Source organism: Patella vulgata, chromosome 2 (assembly GCF_932274485.2).
Source record: "Patella vulgata chromosome 2, xgPatVulg1.2, whole genome shotgun sequence".
Taxonomy (NCBI): Eukaryota; Metazoa; Mollusca; class Gastropoda; family Patellidae; genus Patella; species Patella vulgata.
The window spans coordinates 30,192,659-30,218,160 of NC_065880.2; the positions used below are offsets into that span (position 1 = coordinate 30,192,659).

Here is a 25,502-nt window from a genome sequence, read left to right on the forward strand (position 1 = left end):
ATTTGCTTTATTGTACATAAAACAGTGTTTTGATAAAGATGTACTATGTAAGATATAGATAAAAAACTGACTGTTCTTGCTATACTAGTTCAAAAATAGATAATGAATATATTCAACATTTCAGTCAAATTACATTATTCTGAGCGAAGTTATGATTGTTTGAAGTTCTAACAAGAATAACAGAGCCCCGATTGACATTGCTTCAATGATAAACGATATCTCGATTTTCCATTTGTTGTTAACCATTCAAGTGGTCTAATCCAAGCCACCCGATGGTATAGAGAGTTTATAATGGGCTTGCCATTGGAAATGAATGTCTAAATAATAATTTAAATAACGTTTGAAGCCAGAAAAAAAGACCTTCAATAAGCAGATTTCGCTCTTACATAATGCAGCTTGAGAAATTTTGCAGTCATGCAATTGTTGAGGTATCCTGGATTTTGCGTTCGACAGTTTAGAGGCTTATATGAAAGGTATAAAAGCTATAACCATTTATATTGAATATAATCACACCAGGATCGAACCGGAGACATCTGGTTAGTAAGCCATTGTCAGTCTAGCTGAGACGTTGTGATCCCACTAGGACCATGCGCATTACAATCATAACGGTCATTTTATACAGTATGAAATACGATCACTAATATACATATAGCACAACGTTTCAACACGCATGCTCGTGTTGTTTTTAAGGACAAATGATGAAACGGACAAGAGAACACTTGCCGAAACGTCGTGCTATATGTATAACAATAAAGTGATTGTATACCATATAAATGGTTGTTGTGTTTTTATTGTGTTCACCCACTAAATACCTGTCGAAGATTGCTGTTAAACTTTGTTAAACTTTATAGACTGACACTGTAAGATTCTTGTGTTCAAATAAGATCAGTTGAGGGGAAATATACCATAAAATTTCATAATCGGTAATTTGTTGGAGCGATTTTTCAAAACCACGATTTTCATAACATTGATATAATTTATAGCTCTGACATTTTGAAGAATGATACAATAATCTCCCATATTAAAGTTGAAATTTTAATATTCCATTTCGAAGACTTTTCTGATGCAATTCTAGCAAGGCATAATTGGACTTTAATGTTTTGATTTTTGTCCACTGCCAGCCTGCTTGCACGTCTGTCCATTCGGTCAATTTTGTTAAAATATTCAAAACGTGTTCAACTTGAAATGATTTGTATTTTATTCCATATTTGATTTACAATACAAAAATTCAAATTTAAGAAATATTGAATATTTTTGTATATTTACAGGCTTATAATAAAGATATAGAAATATTTGGTGGCATTATACCTAAAGATGAACCGGCTTGTGGCTACGATGGGGCTAAATGTAAAAAAAACCCTAGTAAGTAAAATTACTGGATTTTTGGCTACTTTATAACCATGATGTAAGATACTACCTAGAAGAATCTTACAATTAATTTCATCAAATGAAATAGATTGTTGAGTGAAGTCTGTATCACTACAGGCCCGGAACTGTACAGCGCAGTGGGCGCTTACGGCTAGCCCCCGGATCCATTCACTTAATTTGATATGTTCGGTTGTTTGTGATTTCTGCGTATTGTGTCTTGTCCGTAGATTTGTTTTTATGTAAATTAGTACATAATTCAATAACTGCCTGCGTGACTGACAAAAAAGTCTAGCTCACTATTCAGGAGGTCCGGGGTTCGTTTCTGGAACCTCCCGGTTTGAATTCCGCTTGTCAGTGGTGCAGGAACAGTGTCTATTCGTTGGGAATGGGCGATAAACCGAAATCCCGTGTACGCGTTGGCGTGCTTGGCAGTTGTTGGAAATCGATGTAGAGTAGGCGGAAACGCACTGTCCAGGCAAAAGTTTCGCTATAGTACCCTGTATGGCGTCTGTCCGTCTTCATTAGATATTTTGATTTTGATACATATAAATAGGTCGTTAAACCCCGTTTCCACTCTGAACTTCCCGGTTTTATCCCATGAAATACGTCCATCACGACACTTTAATACCTTTTATCTTATAAGAAGTTTATAAAAGAAAATTTTTTTAATATTAATTTGAAACCCATGTATGCAAAATTATTATATAATGGAGAATGAGCTTCAAAGTATAATCAAGCATAACAGGAACTCTTGAAAAGTAATGAAAATGCGAACTGAAGCGCGTTGATGTCAAATTACAAGGTTTTTTTTTGAAGTTAAAGACGACTAATAACGTTCTATTTCCCGTACATGTTCCACGATATTTGATACCTTAAGTGTGGCTTAAAATATTCAAAGATAAATAAAAAAATACATTTTGTTGACAGTGACATTTGTCACGTTTAATAATAAAGTATATCAACTAACTTGATTAATTAACGATCTTCAAACATATCTTTTATAGATATTCGATATGCCATTACGGGAGAGAATTGTTAAAAAATAAACAAAAGTCTTGCGATGTCCGGTCTTCTGGGCGATATTGTCAATTACTCCCCGAGTAATTTATCTACCCATAAATGACACGTCGACCTATTGAAAATGGTTCGGTTAAGCTGCCTTCATTATTTTTCATACACTTTCCGTGATTGAATAATGGATTTTTATCCCACTTTACCGGATTTTCTGCCTATAGTTACGGAAGGATAAGTTTTTATAGTGTCTTCAATAACTGAGAAAATTTTCTATCTAATGATTAATACACGAACAAGTACCTAGTTTCGTGATTATATGGTGAATAATAAAAGATCGGCGTAGATCATTTAATTGATGATCAGCCTGATATCCTTTTCATGATACAATTATTGAAAATTATCTTCGTAATATAAAGGATATTTATGACGAGGTTTTTTATGCAGAATGTTCAACAATATACAACCATTATACGCCCTATATTGTCTTGCTTCTTGTTTACGTAATTGGTATAACGATTGGAGTTAGATTGTATGACTTATTATCGATATCCTCATTCTTATATATTTTAAAACATCGTTATGGTAATACGTATTCAGACATTTTAGAAAAATATATACTATATCATTCTTATACATATTTTTTTAAGACTTCGTTATGGCTCTACTATTATATATAGAAACAAATATATACCATGACTTGCAATTATATGCACCGACAATTTGAACTTAGACCAAAAAATCAAAGCTTCTTTATAGAAGGTATAGATCGACCGTAGAATATTTCGGGCTCTGTGTAGAGTATTCTGCCCGCCTTCCCCGTCCCCTGTCTACCTTGACACAAGCTAAATTTTCTTTCAATAATAATCATTTGATTTTAGTAGATTGTAAACAAACAATTTCACCAACAGATCAACAACCTTTACTACTATTACATACGTATTACTTTATTATTATCAAATACTTAAACTTTTAGACTCCCATCATCCCAAAGTTGTGGGCCCTGTGCATCCCGTACAATTTGAGGTTAATAATCCTTCAAAGAATCGGGTATTGTGACGCCCATCAAAGCATACGAAACACTGATCAAATGAAATAAATTATTTTGTGCGCATATTGATTTGGATGGTTACCCGTCTTGATTATCCCAGTGACTACACAAAGCGGGGCGCTAAATCCCATTTTAATTTTAGTGTTTATTTTAAAAGTGTATTAATATTTCTCTTATACAGGTTATGTTGGTTATATTGTGGGTGCTACATTAGGAGGACTTTTACTTATAGCTATTGTTGTATTAGTAATTGTTTACAGGTATTATATACTTTACCTATATTATTTATTGCTTATGTATTCTTATTTACTATATTCTATAATATAGGAATGCATGCATGATTTTGTGGATATACTTTATACAAACTACATAGATTCTATACATATTAAATATTACTTGTATTATTATAAATAAATTCTATATCCTTTACAAACAACTACATAAATTCTATACACTATTCCTCAAATGTTCTATAATTTTATTCATATATTCCCCATATATAACATACATACATTTTTATAATATAGTCTATACACTAATTATAATATTATTTATACATTCAAAACACTTTTTCCTTTATTCTTGTATTCTGTGTAGTATTATATTTTTATATATCAATGACAGATGTTTTTATGTTATTGATATCGTATGCTTATGTTACGTAAGTGATATATATTCTATATTATCTTATTCAAATAGTCTAGACCTTTTATACCAGATGGTTTTTAACCATCTTAGTAAAGTTAGAGTGACATTTATTATTATTCCAGTTCCTTGTCATTGCTACAAGCATCTGAACACAAATAGCTTTCACCCCATCCATGGCCTACAGAGTATATTTATTCGTATCGTAAATGTAAAGTAATTGTAATATACATAGATTATTAAGTCTAATGGAGAGCCACGGTGGTCCAGTGAGTAAGGCGCTGGCTCGCTAACCAGGAGGTGTTGGTCGCGGAAGTTCCTCGGGATATTTTCGGAGTTTTTACCTCTTGTAAGTAGGGTCTGGCAAGTACATCGACTAGTTGTTCGGATGGGACAAAATTAAACCCTGAGCATTGTTGGTTCAGAAAAAATTCACGTTAAACCCCCATTTCATTCATTCATTGTTTAACCCCATAATATAATCCAGATCCTAAAGGATTCCCTCATTATCAAGTCATTTATTTTCAGACAATATCTCATTTTCCACGGCTCAATCCATGCTAAAATGTATTCAAATTGATTATTTAACGTTTAATTAAGAAAACAAGACCAAAATATCAACAGTAGATAATCTAGTGGATTAGATTCAATCGGATTAAAAAGAGACCTATCAAAAGACAGGGCCGACGGAAGGAATTCATGATTGGGGATGGGGGCTACCATCCTAGGAATTTTACCTCTTCCCCATCCATTTCTTCCAAAATGTTGTCGTATCTTGCATGGAAACCGCTTGTTTTAACTGGCCATAAACAGTGAATTATTTGGGTATGGAACACACACAGAGTGTGAGAAAAACTATATCCCGTTGTGTTTTTTAATTACTTAATCTACCATAGATACAACGGAAATGAAATGGGCTTGAAATAAAGATCGACTGTTTAGTTAACTAATGGCAACTCTCGCAACTGGGAGATCAGTATAGAGTATAGCAGGTTTTTATTTTTTCTGAAAGTTTACATTCTAGAAGTCTCACTTCTATGATAAAATGAGGCTTCTTCCAGTTACATCATTGTATCTAACCGATTAGTTACTTGCGTGCAATAAACTAGAGAAAGGAGTACTTGTGGTCAAATTATTGGCGGACGGGCATCCCTTCGGAGAAGGGTCTTGGGTGCTCTTCCCCAGAAAATTTTGGAAAAAAGGGTTTGCACCTGAGGAGAGGAACTATGACAATGACATACGAATTTAGCGTACCTATAATAATTTATGAGAAAAACGAAAAGTTTCGGAATCGGGTAGGAGTGCGACTTGTATGAATTTTGAAGATTATCACGCCTGGTGCGCGCTTGAATCAATCTCATCCCCATCTAGGAGCTAGCTGACCGTTATTCCTAAACTCGCGGACAAAACTGGCACTATGCCTAACGGAGGCACCATGGTGGACGATGATCAGAATGGGAATTCTTAAGTTGCACATCCCCTGGGTTTAGGACCATACCCTATCAGTTGAAAAAGGAATCAAAGTTGTCCGTCATATTTGAAATAAACCTACGTACTCGGGTCACTAGGGGGCGATTTGAAGCCAAAAGCCAGGGGATTTTTTGTTCTGAAGGGCACTTTTAAAGTTTGCCTTAGCAACGTGAACATATGTAGCGATGATTAAGTTTGTCCGCAAAGATTTGAATTAAACCGACCTTTTCCGCGATTTCGGGGGCGTACAGCCCCTAAAGGAGAGGGAGAGAGAGAAATGGGGTTTAACGTCCACTCAACACAAACTAGGTCATTTCGGGACAAACATATGGTTTAATTTTATTTCAATAATTCGCTTGCGCGTAGGGGTCTTTAGCAGTGGGAGGAAACCGGAGGAACCGGGGAAAACCCACAAGGTTGGACAGGCGATCCTACTCCTTGTCACGTATAACGGCCCCTAAACCCAGGGGATGTGCAACTTAAGCATTTCCATTCTGAACATCGGCCATCATGGTGCCTCCGTTAGGCATAGTGCCAATTTTGTCCGCGATTTTAGGAATAACGGTCAGCCAGCTCCCCTACTAATCGTGAATTTGGCCTGGAAAATTCCTACATTCTCCAGTAGGTTTTCTTATAGTAGATTTTTTCGGGCGTAGGTATGCGGTCGGTTTCGTGGTTGGGCGCCTATGATCTCGTCGTGGGCGAAAAAACCAATCTCGGCATTATGGGCGCCCCTTCGCCATGGGGCACCCCACCAATCATGCCGTTTTGGGCGCCCCATTGATCAAGTCGTGGGCGCCCAACCAATCTCACTTGTCATTGTGTATTATGTACGGCTCGGCAATCATATATTGTCATTATAAGGCGCCCCACCAATCATGTCATTATGGGCGCCCCTCCGGGATAAGGCACCCACAGATCACGCCGTTTTGGGCGCCCCATCAATCAAGTTGACGGGGCGCCCATAAAACCAAGTGACATTGGTTTGGTGCCCCGCGAATCTCGCCGTGGGCGCCCAACCAATGACACTCGGCTTTAAGGGGCATCTATCTATACCGATATGGACACGTTGGTCGTTGGCTTCGTATTGCGCCCAATGGAAAGGGCACCCATTGGGTGCGCCGATTTTTTTCAATATGCAGAGGCAGCTGTCCCCTTGCCCCCTCCCGCTAGCTAATGATATAAGAAAATACCCAAAATATATAGGCTACTATATACTATTAACATAATGGAGGGTTAGCAAAATTAAAGGTTACTTATTCTTTCGATAATAAAAAATATATTGGCTGCTATTCGATATTAACATAATAATGGTTTGAACTTAATAAAAAGTTACTTATTCATTCATTCATTCATTCATTCATTCATTCAATAACAGACGAAAGTATCAATTATTGGCTACTATACAATATTAAAATAATGACCGGCTTTATTTGATTTTGCGATTGCTAATCTTGCTATATATTGTTTTAAGAATTAAATGTTATCACTGAAAGCCTCTGATCTTCATTTGAGGAGTTTTTGAAATGAAATGAAATGGGATTTAACTTCTCACTGTTCTGCTCCGAGTTGGGCAAATGAAGAAGGGCATACGCTATGCAGTGTGCTATGGGGGGGGGGGGGGTGCCTGGACAGCGGTGCTACGGCCTGCTCTTATTTTAAATTCGAACTGTCAAGGTTTCTTTTACGGGCACGCCAACGTGGACACAGAACCTCGGTTTTTCGCCCCATCCGAGCGACTATACGTTGTCCCTTGCCAAGCCGCCCCCCTCCCCCAAACATTTTTGGGCTAGCTACGGGCCATGAATGAATAAATAACTATCAATTTTTTCGAAACTCTCAATACATTGTTGGTGGATACAAAAATCCTTGTGTAATAATAATCGATCCTATTACTTTTTTTCTCTCCATTGTCAAACAATACCGAGTGATATAATCTGGAATGCCCCTAGATACTTTCAACTTTTCCATTTCTCCTACCAGTGTTACTTTGTTATTTTGATATCTTCATTAAGCTGAAGGCTACTGTTTGTTGTTTAAGCTCATTAACTAGAAAATTGAAGGAATTCTACGACAAACACAGTTATTGATAGGACTGTTGACTATTTATCGGTATAACAATCTTAAATTTTTGTCACTGGAGGTGAAAGGTCATCACCTCCACATGACATTGGGTCAGTGCTGTCTCACTAACCATATGAGGTTCCGGGTACGGATCCCCGTGTTGGTACAAAAACTGGGATCCATTCGTGTATTCGTGTAACAGAACCATAAGAGAGATTAAATTGGTCACGCGAAAACGACCAATTTAAACTTAAAATGACCATAAATTTGACATTGCAAACAAGACTTATTGGTCAATTTAAATCAACATTGATGTTGTTATCTTAACGTGAAAGATGAGCTTCTGATATACAATATTTAAGACAAAATGAACATTTCAAAAATGGCACACTAATCGCGTGCCAGAATGCTTTCGAGTGCCATTTGTAATGAAGCGACTCGATGAACGAGGCTAACCATATCCCATAGGAGAATACTACCAGTGTTGGCTGGAATAACCAAACGCCAAAGACTGCCATTCAATCTGGACAAAAACGATTGAATGTAAATCGATTTATATACATTATTATATATGCGTTGTGACCTATTTGTGCATTTGTGTCCATTTCTAAGTGCCAAAGAATAGGGATTTAAGTGGTTATGTTGCCCCCCTGCCCCCCTCCCCCTTTGCTAGCTACGACCCTGAAATGTATTTTGATCAAAGGTCTTAAACTCTTGTATTTAGCCTATATTTCTGTCATGTTAAAGACAAGAGAATTATAACCTGGTCAGAAATTTAGCTTTTCGTTAATTTTCAATTATTTCCTTTCGAATGTTTATAGACATTTTTCAAATATATTGCAAGTACCAGAGCTTAAACTGTAACAATTTCTAAATTATTAACACAAATATTAAAAACTATAGCAATTTCTAAATTAATAAATATATTAAAAACTGTATTAAGTTCTAAATTAACACAAATATTCAGCAATTAGTATGATAAAGAGCTGATGAATGACGACATATTTTTTTGCTTTGCCTAGACTTATTCTCACTGTAAGCTCGTTCTGGCTGTATTAACAATTTTGTTTGATGTTTGCAGAAATTGGAAATATGAACAAGAATTGGCTAGTTTAATATGGAAGATAGACTTGAAGGAGATTATGCTACAGCCGGATGCAGCACATTCAGCTCTATCATTTGCTAGTAATACACCAGTAAGTGTTATGAAGAACAGATTAAACCTCGCTGGAAATAAAAAAAATACATCTTCTGTATCCAGCAACTATATCCGTTTCCTGTCATCTATATAGCCGTATGCAAGAAAAATATTTTAATATGGTTAACGAAGATGAATTGTACTGTAATAGTCAATTTTAGTTCTGTGTTATTTCAAGGGCAAAATGACAATAAATGCTGTTATGATATTGGACAGGTGGAAATAAGGAACCATTATCTCACTATATACCTGTAATAATTATACCAAATTACCACAAGTGTAATTGGAATAATTTTGCAATTTCCCGATAGCTACATATCTGGCCAATTAACACGATAATAATAAGTAATGTAAGCACCCGCCCTTTTGAAGTCGTTCACAATAATGAGAAATATGAAGAAATTTAGAAGTTTCTGAGTGCGTTCCTGTTTTTATGTTCGCCAACTTAGTGTAGACACGTAAGACGTAATATCACTGTCAGGATACATCAGTCAATTTGTTCGCTTCTTTTGTGAACATTCCATAAAGCAGAGTTCGCAACTGACCTCTGCACAGAGAGAGAGAGAGAGAGAGAGAGAGAGAGGGTATGTCATTTCGGGGAGGGTATATCGTTATTTAAATCACAATATTGGTGTCAGTCATTATCACATTTCTGATAGAACTGTTTAAACACGTTCCAAATATAATTATTGCTACGATAGATGCGTTATAAAGATTTCAAAAACGGAAGTGACGAACGCAAAAAGAAAACATGGATTATCCTTCTATATAACTGATTGAAGTGACGAATGATAACAGATAAACGGGGGGATTTCTGCTCACTTATAATTCCTTCGAAGACGAAAAGCTGTTCTATGAGACTGTGGGAGGATATCTGAAAAACATTTTTTTTTCACTGTCACTAAATAAGAGAAAAGGAGAAAAATAGAAAAAGTCAGTGCATTACCCTGTTTTTATTAATGTACGGACTATTAAATATTTTTCTAGTTTTCCCTTATCTAGTGACATTCAATTTCTTTTGTAATTATCAGATATCCTCTCACAGCCTCACTTAACAACTTTTGGTCTTGGAAGGAATTATTAGTGAGCAAAGATTCGCCCATGTATCCCTTATCACTCGTCACTTCAGTCAGTTATATAGAAGGATAACCCGTGTTTTCCTTTTGCGTTCGTAACTTCCATTTATTGAAATCTTCATAACGTTTCTATCGTAGCAATGATCTCCGTGTTAAAATTATATTTGGAACGTGTTTTATTTGTTCTATCACAAAGCGGCCTTTAACATATTAATGCATATTGAAGTGAACATATTAACCCCTTGTAACCACACGTGAATTATTTATCCCCACGTTTAATAACACGTGAATTACACACTCATTCTTTCAAATCACACGCGAATTACTTATATATTGTTTGAATCACACGTGAACTACTTATCCTGTGTTTTACTACATATTAATATATTTTAACAAAGGTAATACATTTCTTTATTTTTAGAATATATTCAGCAGTCAGACCACAATAAGTCATGAACGTAATGAACAAACTTTTACACAAGCTGGTGTATATAGAGGTGTACTCGTGGCGTTAAAACTCGTTAAAAAGAAGAAAAATGTCGATCTATCACGAGAAGTTAAAATGGAATTAAAACAGGTAATTATAGATAAAATAACAACTATTTATACAAAACAGATTACTAATAATAATATGCCAACAGAATATATTACGCAGTAAAGTATTCACAGTGGCTTGCAGACTCGATTATACGGGCCTAGTACTCAATAGAAGATATTTTAAATTTTATGTCAAAATAAATAAACTATGAAATACATTTTTTATTCCAATTAAATATGGTAGCTTGTACAACAGAGTTACCAAACACCTTTTATTTAATTTCTCAGTGTGATTACATGCACCCCCGCCCCACCCCCCTTTCTCCTCTCCACTGAGTATTAAAAATGTCCAGTGGTACATATCAGTTATAGTATCTGAGATGTTTAAAGTACATATCCCCCCCGGCGCCCCTCCACACCCCCCCCCCCCCCCAAAAAAAAAAAATAAAAAAAAATAAGACGATCCTTATTCCAAATAGGTTAATCATCAAAAATATAGATTGTCCTTGTATGTAGTATATCTATCAAACTGTGCTTATAACAATAATTTTTGTTCAGAAATTAGCGGGGTATCCGGGATGTTGGTACAACACGATTACTTCCCTTTATACCTGAACTTATATTCACTTCCAAACGTTGATTTTGTGTCTTGTAATGTACATACTAAATGTCACTTCATTTTTTTTAGATGCGTGATTTACGTCACGATAATTTAACAGAGTTTATTGGTGCGTGTATAGAGTCACATGAAATCTATATTGTTACAGAATATTGCCCTAAAGGGAGTTTAGAGGTAACAAACCCTTTTTACATACACTCTCTTACTCACTAGTTATTCACCCTTTGTTTTAATTATGCGTGCGATAATCAATTATACTGATTCTCAGTTATACGCAAAAAGTGTTCCACTTAAGTTGTCATTACACATGAATTACTTACCCCTTCTTGATTATGTTCTGGATAAGTTAATTAATGTCTATTAGATAACATTTCAGGCCTAAAGAAAGACCTGCAATTGGCAGATTTGGCTCTTGCATAATGTATGTTTAATCACACGTGAATTACTTATCCTTAATTTTAATCACATGTAAAATATTTATACTTTATTTTAATTATACATGTACGTAAATAACTTATCCTTTGTTTTAATTACACGTAAATTTACTTTCCTTTGTTTAAATTTCACGTGAGTTACTTATTCTTAGTTTTAAGTACAATCACATGTACCATTAATTCTAATGATAATGTATTCTTGTTTTTTGTTAGAATAGTACCTTAATTACTCGTGCTAAGGCATCTTTGGAATATTTCAAAACTTGCGTCCAAACGAATAATTCGCGGATAGATCTTGACCCACCACCCACGTCCACATCCAGGCCAACAGAGTAAGAAAGTTTGAAATATTTCCGTTCATGATTCAATATTACATAATTAGCATTCAATTTATCATTTTCGATCCATGGTGTCGTCCAAGAATATCTACATGTGACTGGCGGAAAAGTTTAGCCTACTTAAAAAAATAACCCCTACGTAATTTACTCACCAATTGTTATAATTATTCGTGAATTGCATAACTTTACGGGTACGTGAAATGCCTTTACTTTAAATATACAATATGTACTTGAAATACCTTAACATTAAATATACATGATTAGTAACCCTTTTATTTCGAGACGCTGGCTTGGTAAAGAGGAGTTCTTGGCCGAGAAAGTTTGTTTGTGATTCAGGAAGGGGAAGGTCCAACAAGGAACAGTGTCTGTAGAAGGCACAGTCTACAGTGACTTGTAGAAGTAATCCCCTTGCGTTGTCCACCTAAGTCAAACACGCGTTCAATTTGTGAATAGGTTTATTACGTTTATTACATCGTTACGTTGAAATTGTTGCGTTGAAATACAGGAATGAACATTATTCGTTAATAATAAACACACACGTTATACGTTAATAACACACACGATATACAAGCGAAAGTAAACAGTTCAAAAAACAAATGTGTACAGTTCAACAAACGAACTAGTATTATCCTAACATTTTCAAAACTCTGCGGTATTAGGAAAATTGCCAAATCTTACAAAAAAAACATGTGGGAAATAGACCTAACAATATAAAATCCACCTACAACTTGTAAGGGGACTTAGGGACGTTTAACTTACCGTTGCGTTTTCTTTTTGACACTAGCGGCAGCCATTATGCGTCGATATGGTTACGCATAGTAAAAATTATGCACTACGATTCAAAGCGTCTAATTTATTGACCCGGATCAAATATTGATGCAAATATGGACTTCTGCCGTAACAGTGTCTAGTGGTTTGGATGAGGCGGAAAACCAAATTAGCTCGCACGTAAAATAAAATTTGACAGTGGAAATTTGAAATAAGAGTAGGCCGTAGTGCTGCTGTGTGGGCAATATTTCTCTCCTAGCATATGCCCGTCTTCATAAGCACAGAAACGTATGACGTTAAATCCCATTTCATTTCATTTCATTTATTCTAACTTCTTTTATACATTTTTTGACCAGGATATATTAGAGAACGATGATGTCAAGTTAGACAGTATGTTTATAGCTTCTATAATAGCTGATATCTTAAAGGTAAACCAGACTATATGCTTACTACTAAAACATATATATTATTAATACTAAATGTCTTAAATTTACAAATGCAGGAAACAAATTACAAAATATAGTCACTAGTATGTATTTGGTTATCATCAGGTCGGGTGCCTTTTAAAACCGAAATACTTAGATGTGGTTAAACACGTGTTTTGTGAACTGGACTGTTTTCATGTTTTCAAATAACAGTTATTATTTTTTCGGGATATCTTTTGTATGTCATTGAACTATAATCTATAGAATTAAGTAGATTTGTATCTCACCGTGCTAAGTGATTGGTCTTTTCAAACCTGAAGCGACACAGGACATAGCCCATGACATGGGACAGCGTCTAGGAACATTGGCGAGGTCCAATGTACACTATGCAATCCGTCAAAAGAAAAATACTGACAGAGTTTAGCAGTGAGGACGCTTTCATTGGTGCAAAAACGTAGGATGTTAAACCCTATTTCCTTATTTCCAAAATATCTCGTGTGTTGTTGATTGTGATCTCATACCTATGTCTTATTTCAGGGGATGATTTATCTACATATGAGTGTTATAAGATCACACGGTAATCTAAAGTCTTCTAACTGTTTAGTTGACAGTCGGTGGGTTGTAAAAATAACAGATTTTGGTTTGACTAAGTTTCAGTGTGGTCAGGAAATACCTTATCATGGCGAGCACGCTTTCTATAAACGTAAGTACACGGTATGTTCTTTCTTGATACAATTCAAATTATAATTTCAGTCAATTTATTAGGATTTCAAAAGTTTTAGCTAAAACTCCTTTTTTAATAAACAATATTTTTATTAAAGGAGCTAAATCGCTAATATTTGGGACCTAGAAATTGACACAAATGGGTCGCAACGCATATAATAATGTAATCTAATTGTATATAAACTGATTTACATTCAATTGTTTCAGTTATGTCCAGCGAAATACGGCATGAGTCTCAACTGAATGTCAATTTCTATCGTGTGGTTATTCCAGTCTATTGCGCATGCTCTCATGGCGTCACCGTTTGACATGAGTTATGGAATATGTCAAGCCTCGTTCTTTGGTCACTTTCTCGTTCTTTCTGACCACAACTTTAACTTTTAGTCAAAATGACCAAAACGTTTAGTCAAAATGAATAGCCATCCATAACTTTTAGTCAAAATGGCCATAACTAACTTTTCGTTAAAATGGCCATAGATTGGTCACAACGGCCATTAAACCCCGAATGAAATCTTTGTTATTTATTATGACCCCAATCATTTATGTAAATTTTGACCAAATTTTATTCTTTTGACAAACGTGAATTTTTGCCGTTTTTATTATACGTCGTTTTGACCACACCCCGTTTTTATCGATAGTACAGGTTTATGAATATTGATCGATAATTTGCATTCTTCTATCTTGGAAATTTATTGATCGTATGATAATATGCGCTGCGCAGGGTATCTTTTGGGGATTGTTTTTTCTCGTGTGGTGAACACACTTTCTGTCCTTACTTGATTGTTCTTAATTCATTTTATTGGAAATCGATTGTGCGTGAATTTTGATTTACCTTCTAGTTAATGTTCTTTTTTCTCCCGTCTACATTGACCCGGATGGAACAGACTAGTGGGACGTTAAAACTCCATTTCATTTCACTTGCTCTTGTTTCTATACAGGGTATCTTTGGACATCTCCTGAGTTGCTGAGACTAGATAAAGTTTTGTTGGGTGGAACGCAGAAAGGAGATGTTTATTCGTTTGGTATTTTACTGTATGAAATATTATCACGATCTGGTCCGTTTGGTAACAGTCTTTTTACACCAAAAGGTAAGACAGTTACATTAATCATTAGTTACATATTGGTTACATATTGGTTATAACTCATTTATGCGCAGACGTGGCCCTCGGATAGACGGAAGTCCGAGGGCCCAAATGGGGTTAGGGGCCCATTGGCCCTACTGGAAAAAAGATATTCACCTTCGCATCCACTGAAAAATATAATGGCCTAACCCCCCCCCCCCCAAAAAAAAAAAAATGATCTAAGGGTGGGGTACGGGAAAGGTGAATCGAGCTGGTTTCGTTTTCTCGTCATGACACATATTCTTCATTTTTATTTTAGCTTCATACAATATTATTATTTCTTTCAGCCAATAAAATAAAAATGTCTTTTGGTAAATTTTTCATAAATTATTACATTCTATTTACAAAATAATTATTTAATCAAATCTCCTGCTATTATTGGACGATAAAGAAATCCCGGTTTAAGGTTTTTGTTTACGACCAAATAGCATGATATGAGTTGTTAATGACTGACTTTCGTCGTTCGTGACCATTGTGAGGTGTAAAGTCAGTCAACCCCCAGAATATAATATGTATGCATACTTTACGAGGGCTATCGAAAGGAAAACTTGTCGTGAATTTCCAAATTCAAAGGAGTAACAAGTTAAAATAAAATGTTAATGTCATTTATTTTAACAGAAATAATTGAAAGGGTTAAAGCGGGACCAGAAAATGGGGTATATTTTCGACCTAGTTTATCTCAGTTAGATACAGAAGCTTATATACTGGAAGTAATGAGAGACTGTTGGTTGGAAGATCCTGAAATGAGACCAGATATGAAGACGTGTAGAAAAAGGCTTCGACCCATGCAGAAAGGATTGTAAGTAGTTTCATATTGGAATCCACTATATCGGATGGTCCAGAAAAAACGAACGGATCCAGAGGATGTTGTGGGGTTTGGGTTGTCCACGCTCCCCCTATCACTCACGGTCACGTGCGTTATTCTTTATCGTCACATGGTGGGATAGGATAGGCATTGAAAGCGCGAGATAATGTTATAGACATAGGCCTGTGTGATATAATAATTAATGCTTTGCATCAATGAAATTGAATCACAATGTAATCCTATTAATTCATAATAAAATTGTCTCTCTATAAAAATCTCAGTGTGTATGTATGCCTACTAATTTGGAGACAATGATGGTATCATGCATTGTCAACTGTCAAATTTCCTAACCAGGTCCTGCAAAAAATCCTGGATCCGCCCCTGATTGTATACTATTCAAAAAAAGTAGGGGATATTTGATTTTTAAGTGTTATTAAAGTCACCTAATGAAACTGACGAAGAAACAAATGACAAAATGAAATGAAGTTCACATTCATCGATTTATTCCAAATGATCGTTAGACTAAGTAAGGCACAGACTGACCATTATAAGGGTAAAATGATACCCGGGGTCAAACAGCAAAGTTACCACAGCATCACAACCAAGTCAGTAACGGGTAAATCCTCCTCTGTTTGCCAAACAAGCATTGATCCGACGTGGCATACTCCTAATGAGACGTCTAAGGTCATTTTGGTCCAGATTGTCCCATTCATGTTGCAACGCAGCAGCAAGTTCTTGGACATTGGCAGGACGTTGTTGACGTTGACGTAACCTCTGTCCAAGCATGTCCCAGACATGCTCGATGGGGGAGAGGTCGGGACTCAGTGCTGGCCAAGGTGATGTGGTGATGTTCTGTTGTTGGAGGTAACCTGTAACGATCCTGGCCCTGTGACATCTTGCGTTGTCATCCTGGAAGATGAAACGGCGGCCATGACGTCGTGCGAACGGCACAACATGGACTGCCAAGATGTTGTCCCGGTAGTACTGGCCTGTAACACGCCCTGCAACAACATGTAAAGCCGTTCTTCCAGCAACAGTGATGCCTCCCCACACCATAACAGAACCACCCCCAAATCGATCATGTCTGATGACGTTAACGTCTTGGAAGCGCTCGTTTCGACGACGCCACACCCTCCTACGTCTGTCCAAAAAATCAACAGTGAACCTTGACTCATCTGAAAACATCACATTGCTCCAGCGTCGATTATCCCAGTGTTGACGATCCCTACACCAACGACGTCTTGCCTGAATGTGATGATCTCTCAAAAGAGGGATCACGCGAGGACGTCGGGCGCGAAGGTGACCCCTATGCAGTCGATTCCGAATCGTCTGGCCACTCACTCTCACACCAGTGTCTGTTTGAAGACGAGCGCTGATCTGATTTGCTGTGATGACACGATTTCTCAAGGCCAAGGTACGGATAAATCGATCCTGGGCTTGAGTTGTCGCCCTTGGTCGACCTGAGCGTGGTCTGTCCTGTACAGATTGTGTATCACGGTATCTGGACCATAGCCTGCTTATGACAGACTGAGAAACATTCATCGTCCGCGCCACAACCGCCTGTGTTGTGCCGATCTGTAGCATGCCAAGGGCACGTAACCTTTCATTTTGGGTAAGCCGACGCATATCAAAATTTGTTTTCTGGTCACTAAAACAATTAAACTGATGTTTCCACCCTGGAATTCAATGCCACAATGACTGTAACATTCAAAGTCAGAGTCGTGCAAATCTTGGGTTGGACCCCCATGATGATCCCAAGCATCACCTTCATTCCATGCGGTAGCTATTGGTGCGTTTGGGCGTCACATGTAACTGGAAATGTTTCTTCTGTTAGGTTCTATAGTGACTTTTTTCGTAGTCATTTGCATATTTTAGTATTATGCCCCCAAAATCAAATATCCCCTACTTTTTTTGAATAGTATATATAATACTTGTTTGTCCCGCCAAAAAGGGAGTTGGCAGATAGCTTCGAAGTTATATTACTTCCGGTCAAGGCTCTACCCGTGCAACCTCGGGTCAAGGGTATAGTTGTATACTACATGTTTGTCCTTTCCAGAAGATCATTGACAGATCAATGTCGTTCGTTACTTCCTTCATGGTCGGTTAGTTTGAGTTTTTAATGTGTTAAGTATATGTCATTCGCTCTTTCCCACCCCTTTCCCGCTCAAATGGCAATTGTTTTGACTGGTTTGGATGAATATTTATAGTTTAAAAGCTCAATGTTAACAGCAAGGGTTGGTCACGGTGAGCTGTACGGCGAATAGTTACATGCTTACTAATATACTACTTCAAATTTTGACGCGAGACATTGTCCATGGTTACTCCTTCTCTAGTGAAGAGCAAGTCAGCCCTACTAAAAGTTCAGAAAAATTGGGAAGCAAAGTCATTGAAGTTAATATGAGAATATTTGTTGGTCTGCATCCATATAAAATTGTGTTATCTCCCCTTATCCGCGTGAGAAATCACGCTGCAATTGCAAATGACGGTTATTACATTAATTATATATTTCCAGGAAATCGAATATATTTGATAATATGATGATAATGATGGAGAAATATGCCAATAATTTAGAAACGATTGTAGCAGAAAGAACTGTAGAACTAGCAGAGGAGAAGAAAAAGACGGAAACTTTACTACATAGTATGTTGCCAAGGTAACACTATAGTTTGATATCAACAAATTCCGGAGGTTATGGTGGTCCAGTGCGTATGGTGCTTGATCATTATGGTTTGGATCCCGATACTTTCTTGAGAGAGTGCATGGCAAGAGAAATCACCCATTCTTTTGGCTTTACAGGAAAAGCAAGTACATGTGTATACATTCGCGTGCACATTGGCAGTTAGAATTCGAAGAGGAGTAGGCTATTTTATTTCATAGCAAATCCAACGATGCTTACTTTTTGTCTCATTTTCTGTTCTAATATATTGTGTTTTACCTGCAAAAACCGACCCAAAAAGTTCCCAAAAACAACGAATCAACAACCATATCCCTGAATCAAATATTAGCGCGAGTCAATTTTAAATTTTTAGCCATGTCCTCATATGAACCTTGTTCGAAATAAAGTAATTGGAACAATATATTAATAGGCAATCCGTGTGGATGGACGAGAGGCCTAAAAATAGCCCGATTTGGTGTTTACCATATAGTATTTTGATTATTTCAGATCTGTTGCTGCTCAGTTAGTACGAGGTCGGTCAGTGGTGCCAGAAGATTTTGATTCCGTAACAATATATTTTAGTGATATTTGTGGTTTTACCGCCATGTCTGCTAAAAGTACTCCATTCCAGGTAGGTGTCGTTTCTAGTGCCGAGAACTGGCAGTAAAACCCCCATAATGAACCTGCTCAATCATTCTTACGACGTTAAGCTAAGCCTTGGCTTATCGTCTAGACTTTAAATGTCCCACAGCGCTCCTTAACCTATACCATTCAGCTGACCCCACACACTGTCGTTTTTATGAGAGAGAGAGAGAGAGAGAGAGAGAGGGGAGTTGGGGGTTAACGTCTACGACTCAAACTTATTTCAGCAATTGGGATCTTTAGCAGTGGGAATAAACCTGAAGACCTAGAGAAAACCCACGAGGTTAAAAAGCGATCCTACTCCATGCCCCCTACAACACCACTTGACTCAATCATAGACCTTATGATCTAAATCATACGCGCTAGACTTTTGGACGCCCCCTCCCCCTGATTCTAGGAGTATTTATGACTTTTGTCCTGTCGCAGACTATCACGGGTTCTCGTAGCGTATCATTATAGCAAAAATCACAGTGTTTGTGAGCACGGCCTTACAAATATACATGATTAAATCTAATAGGTTTCTCTCAATGTTATATTTTTGTTATTTATATAGGATATATAATAACTCTTTGGATCTATTGAAAACTCAATCTTTAATATTTTTTTATCAATACGTTGGAAAAGGGAATTTAATTGTTTTCGAGGATATTTTTTATTGTGTGACAAGGAAGTCTGCGTAAGTTCCATATAAAATGTTTTTGTTTTTTGTTTTATAAATTTAAAACTTGGCAGCACAGCACAGACGCCTTGTCATGCTGTATGGCAAGTGAGTAATACTTCTGCCATGAAAAAAAACCCGATTCAATTCCAGCCATGTCAATTCTTAAAAAAACCAATTCTGTGTATATATCTTTCATCTTTACCGACATAAGAGATATATATATATATATATATATATATAGAGAGATAAATGAGGTTTAACGTCCACTCGATACAAACTAGGTCACTTTGGGACTAACACATGGTTCAATTTTATTTCAATAATTCGCTTGCAAGTAGGAGTCTTTAGCAGTGGGAGAAAACCGAAGGACTCGGAGAAACCCACGAGGTTGGACAGGCGACCCTACGCCTTGTCCCGTACACCCGGGAAATCGAAACCCCGCTAGTTGACTCAATGACAGACCGTATGATACAGCGCGCACGTGGTAACCATTAGGCCATCCACCCCCACCCCCCACCCATAAGAGATATAAGATGGACGTTAAACCCCATTTGATTTGCATTTCGTGTTGGTTAATTATGAGGGTTGTTTTTTTTTCTAACCAGGTTGTTGATCTATTGAATGATCTGTATACACTCTTTGATTCTATAATCAAGAATTACGATGTCTATAAGGTAGAGACTATAGGAGATGCTTACATGGTCGTCAGTGGATTACCCAATCGTAACGGATTAAACCATGCTGGAGAAATAGCATCCATGTCCCTACATCTTTTATCATCTATAAAACAGTTTAAAATTCGTCATATGCCAAATGAGATTATCAAATTAAGAATTGGATTACATTCAGGTAAATATACACTATATACATATAATAACCATATAAGAGTGGTAGGCATACTTTACACCACTTTCACACAAATCTAATTTGAATGAAATTTGTTTAAATGACTTTACACCAATTCCCACAAAACTGAGTAAATTATGCAATATATTTTCAATGGATTTGAATGGAAATTTGTATGAAATATATATAATCATACCACATTTACATGATCATTTTATGTACTATTTATTTGGTTGTCAAACTGTGCCAATCTCCTCAACAAGACCGACACATTATCCGGCAACATTTGCAGCTCTCTGTACTGCTGACCTTTGATTTTTACCCCTGGTTCCTACGTTTCACTGTAAAGTAAAGTTATTATAGGCCTATGTGGTCAAATCAATGGTGCATATTCGTTGCGTCTCTTAATCACATGAGTATTTCTTAAGATACAATAAATGTGCTTGGTAAGCGGTTTAATACTTGTGGAAGGGACGGATGGGTGTGTTATCGGTCCATGGCTTAGGGGGCGCAGTTCTTGACTTGCCGGCGCTGGCAATCCACGCTACTCCACTATTATTTCTCGATGATATTGTATTTTTGAGCTTTTAGCTCTGGGGGATAGCATAGTAACTCGTTTAATCGGCTGACTATATTAGCTTAAAGAGTACTGATGAAGTCAACATCTGAGGATTTCTTTGATTTCTGCATTTGCATATATTGGCATGCGAACAAAATGTTTAAAACTATTGTGTAAACATGTGTGTTTCCATGTCAAGAATATATTCTGTTAGTCAAAGGACCATAAGTGCAAGTCTCTTTGATCCATGTCATTAAGGAAACTCGTGTAGGTCATTTAAGTGGTAATCGTGAATTCGTTTGCTCGCATGTTGCACGACTGAAGTAAAATATTTATACACTGCCAGGCGTTTTGTTCTCAATAACACCAGCAATGTAGCTAACAAACAAAATTACAATAAAAACACCCAATATGCAATGTATCTGACGGTAATACAACATTAAAGGAGAACATAGCAGCTGCTAATTTAGAATATAGAATGATGTAATTATATGCCGACTGTGTAGAGAGTAATCATAATGCCAAAGGACAAAACAAATACAGCATTCCTGATAAACCAATTAATCATAAAGAACTGATGATATAAATAATGTTATCAGGGAAACTTCACAGGTGTCTCAGATCGAATTCGAACAAATTATATTTCAAGGCTACTATAAACATTTTAAAGCTAGTGAAACGTACACGGGAAAAGTTTCCAATGGAATGTTTAAAATGTTTTGGGATTGTTCATTACCCGAATTCACGATATACAAGATCAGATTACAGTGCTGTAGAAGTTCATACCGTGTTTTGTTTTATTATGTTTAATTATGTTTTTAATGAAATATCTTATTGTTATTATTTAGGCCCAGTAGTAACCGGGGTTGTAGGTTTAACTATGCCCAGGTATTGTCTATTTGGTGATACGGTCAATACAGCTTCCAGAATGGAATCCAATGGAGAACGTAAGTTCAGCCCCCCCCCCACCCTTTTGTTAAATTTTTGTATTATATTTTAATACATATTAAATTATTCTCTTCTGTCCACTAGTAAAACAAACCGTTTTGAAGGGATGACAATAAACCGGGGTCAATCTGTGAACACATTAGCGTGCATGTTAATGAACCACTGACAGTTGGAATTTAAAGAACCACTGACAGTAGAGTATGGGCCACTTCGCAACCATTGAAATGAAGATGACTTGTATTTTGTTGACACGACGTTTGACATGAAACGCTTTGTGTAATAAGGATGTGTGTGTAGTAGAGGGTGTTGTAGCGTTTATAGGGAGGACAGTTTGGTACTGTTTACAGCAAGGAGGTGTGGTAGAGAATGTGGTAGTGTTTATAGGGAGGAGAGTTTGGTAGTGTTTACAGCAAGAAGGTGTGGTAGAGAATGTGGTAGTGTTTATAGGGAGGAGAGTTTGGTAGTGTTTACAGCAAGGAGGTGTGTCAGAGAATGTGGTAGTGTTTATAGGGAGGAGGTGTGGTAGTGTTTATAGTGAGGAGGTGTTGTAGTATTTATAGGGAGGAGGTGTGGTAGTGTTTACAGGGAGGAGGTATAGTATGGTTTATAGGGAGGAGGGAGTGGTAGTGTATAGGGAAGAGGGCGTAGCAATGCATAGGACGGAGAATGTGGTAGTGTATAGACTACTGATTTATTAATGTTTTATTTCAGCTTTAAAGATTCACACTAGTGAACAATGTAAAGAAATACTGGATGAATTAGGTGGTTATGTTCTTGAAGGCAGGGGTTTAGTAGCAATGAAGGTTAGTTTCGTATCAATTCGTGCCTCTTTTTTCCTTTTTATCACATTCATGAAATTTGACTTAATACACATTCTCAAAGTGTATCGATTTTAGAAATTTAATAATAGTCCGACCAAGCATACGTTGCGTAATCATACATATCTCACGCTACACAGCAAATATAAAAACAGTATTTTAAAAAATATAGTATTCACACCTCTTGGTCAACTAAATATCTATTATCCATTTCAAGAAATCAACATTCTGTTTTTTAGGGCAAGGGAGAAGTTAATACGTATTGGTTGGTGGATGAAGATGAAACGGTGCGTGAAATACGCCTGAGTAATTCCACAGATAGTGGAGTCAACCTTGACCTTTCTTCTACTGTATTACCGGACCTTGATAGAAATATTCCTAAATTAAGGTCTAGTCTCAAACATATCTCACATCTCAATATGAATACAGCTATGCGTTCATCGGGAATATTTGACAGAAAAGCGTCACCCCGGACCAGTAATAACGAGTTCGATAATTTGCGAGTTTCATCTTCGGTCGAAACATCTAACGGAGAAACTGTTGTTCGCCCTCCAGCACTTTCGGACGTTGGCTTATGTAATGGCTACACAAATAACAATTTTATTATGAACGGCTCACTCAGGAGGTCAAAGAGTATTAAAAATGGAAATCTGAACATGGTTGAACCGGGGAAAAATGCCAATTCAAAAACATCATTACGGACAGGGTTGTTCCAGGTCAACAAGGTTCATCCCGAATCTAACGATTCTAATAACTTTCTAGTGGTCCGAGACCGTACAGACAGCAATGGGTCGCAGCATTCCAAACCCAACACAGTGACTTTCTCAGAGAACTCGTTTGTTTAATTGCGTAATTTGTATCAAACGGTTGCAATATGAACACGTTTGCTATTAGATAACTGAAGTACTGTTCACCTATGATCAGCAATTCAGGTATACTGAAAATTGGATTAATTTTTATTTCGTATTTTGTGTTGTTTCATTTACATTGTTCAGTTTCGTAATATTTCAATGGTTATCACGTAGTTGGTACAGTAACAACTGTGCTTGCAGCTTGACTTATTTTTTGTGATTGACCAAGATGGTATTATCAAACCGAACACATTGTTTAGTTTCGTAATATTTCCATGTTTATCACATAGTTGCAATAGTAATAATCGTGATTGCAGCTAGACTTACTGTTCGTGATTAGAATATTGAATATCATGAATTACGAGCGTATGTACAGTCAGAATCAGTATCAATAGCAATTTTGTTGTTGTCTATATCGGAGAGAAAAGACAAAGTACCAAACCCGCCACATTGTTTAGTTTCGGGATATTTCTTGTTTATCACATAGTTGCTATAGTAACAACTATTCTTGTAGCTAGACTTATTATCTCTGATTTGCATAATGACCGTGAAAGCAGTACCAATTTGTATTTTATTTTTGTCGTTGCTTAATTTGGAGAACAATTCAAGGTGGTAGTACCAAACCCAATCCAGTGTTTACTTTCGTAAAACAGTTCTAGCAACTGCTGTGAAAAACAATCCCAAGATGAAATTGTGAAATTCTACACTGCCGAAAATGAAATGGTGTTATTCTTTCTACAAAACGTTCTGGAGACCAATTGTTTCTTTGCAAAACTTGAAGCATAATAAAATAGTGTTCATAAGTATTTTTAGTATGTACATAATATATTATCAACATAAAGTGTTCATTTGTTAAACAAGGGTAGTCATAGCCCATATAGGTCGACTATACATAATTATAAAAACCCTTTCATAAATATAATAATAATTTTGTATTTTGCTGATGCCGTCAAATGTTGTGCCCATCTTATTATTGCCTTGGCCCTTCAGTTAAATGTTTTGATAACATAGGTATGTGCATAACCTTTTTGTGATATTGTAATAGTTGTTTTTCTAAAATTAATATCAGCCCATATGGTTCAATTCCCTTCAGTATGTTACAAAGACATACTAAATATAAATTTTCGCAACATTCAGCAGGCATTGCAGAAAATATAAAGAAGTTGGCGCCACCTATATGTGTTGGATAACATTTTGAAAATCAGGTTGTCAATGGGTATTTGTGGTGAATATATAGAACTCGAATATGACAATAAATTTCACCAGCTACAACCCTACTATACCACAACCAACAAAAAGCTCAAATTCACCTTAATATATAATAAGTGAATATTTTATACTGTCATGGAGAGGATGGGGGGGGGGGGCTGCTGGTACCTGGATCCACAATTGTCTGACATAAAGAGAGTGGGGCAGGGGGTGAGGGGTAACTAGGTCATTTCGGGATTGTCATATGTCAATAGCCGGAGAAATCCCACAAAGTTGAACATTTCCGGATTATCATATTTCAATACCCGGAGAAATCCCACAAAGTTGAACATGCGATCCTATACCTTGACTCGCTGCCAGACCTTAAACCATTCGGCCACCCAGCCCCCCCCCCCACATGATACTTGATTTGATTTCAAACCTGTCCACTCTCAGGTTGGGTTATTTAGCACCGCGATTTAGTTACGTGGTTTAAATTAGGTAGATTTTCTTCTGCTGCATTCGAGATGTAATTCCACTGATAGCGAAGTAAATGAGGTTGTTCCGATTGAACAAAAACCTTTTTGCGTATAATTGTCTCATTTGTCTTTTGTGAATGTAATTATTATAAGTTATTTCATGATTATTTTATCAATAAGTATTTTATTTTATTGTATATA

General features: G+C 36.6%; 2 protein-coding genes across 2 annotated transcripts in view; both read left to right on the top strand.

The window, feature by feature from the left end:
- Positions 1-8,583, top strand: part of LOC130010900 (guanylate cyclase 32E-like) — a 35,443-nt gene extending 26,860 nt beyond the window's left edge. Inside the window, exons 7-9 of the mRNA XM_056099075.1 lie at positions 1,269-1,362; positions 3,612-3,690; positions 8,553-8,583. Coding sequence (XP_055955050.1) covers positions 1,269-1,362; positions 3,612-3,690; positions 8,553-8,583 — 204 coding nt within the window. The remainder of the gene's footprint in view (positions 1-1,268; positions 1,363-3,611; positions 3,691-8,552) is intronic.
- Positions 8,584-8,720: 137 nt separating this feature from the next.
- LOC126811449 (speract receptor) lies at positions 8,721-25,490 on the top strand. The gene is made up of 13 exons (XM_050537087.2): positions 8,721-8,805; positions 10,305-10,460; positions 11,109-11,213; positions 12,936-13,007; positions 13,542-13,707; positions 14,666-14,815; positions 15,467-15,647; positions 18,166-18,306; positions 18,817-18,940; positions 20,218-20,461; positions 21,866-21,964; positions 22,677-22,768; positions 23,023-25,490. Exons 1-13 carry the CDS (start codon positions 8,752-8,754, stop codon positions 23,626-23,628), a joined length of 2,190 nt encoding a protein of 729 aa, XP_050393044.2. The 5' UTR covers positions 8,721-8,751; the 3' UTR covers positions 23,629-25,490.
- The last annotated feature ends 12 nt before the right edge of the window (positions 25,491-25,502 follow it).

Coding starts and splice junctions, on each gene's coding strand:
- LOC126811449 (XM_050537087.2), top strand. CDS start 8,752: ATGCTACAGCCGGATGCAGCACATTCAGCTCTATCATTTGCTAGTAAT. Junction 11,214..12,935: donor GCCCTAAAGGGAGTTTAGAG/GTAACAAACCCT, acceptor TTTTTTGACCAG/GATATATTAGAGAACGATGA. Junction 14,816..15,466: donor CAGTCTTTTTACACCAAAAG/GTAAGACAGTTA, acceptor TTATTTTAACAG/AAATAATTGAAAGGGTTAAA.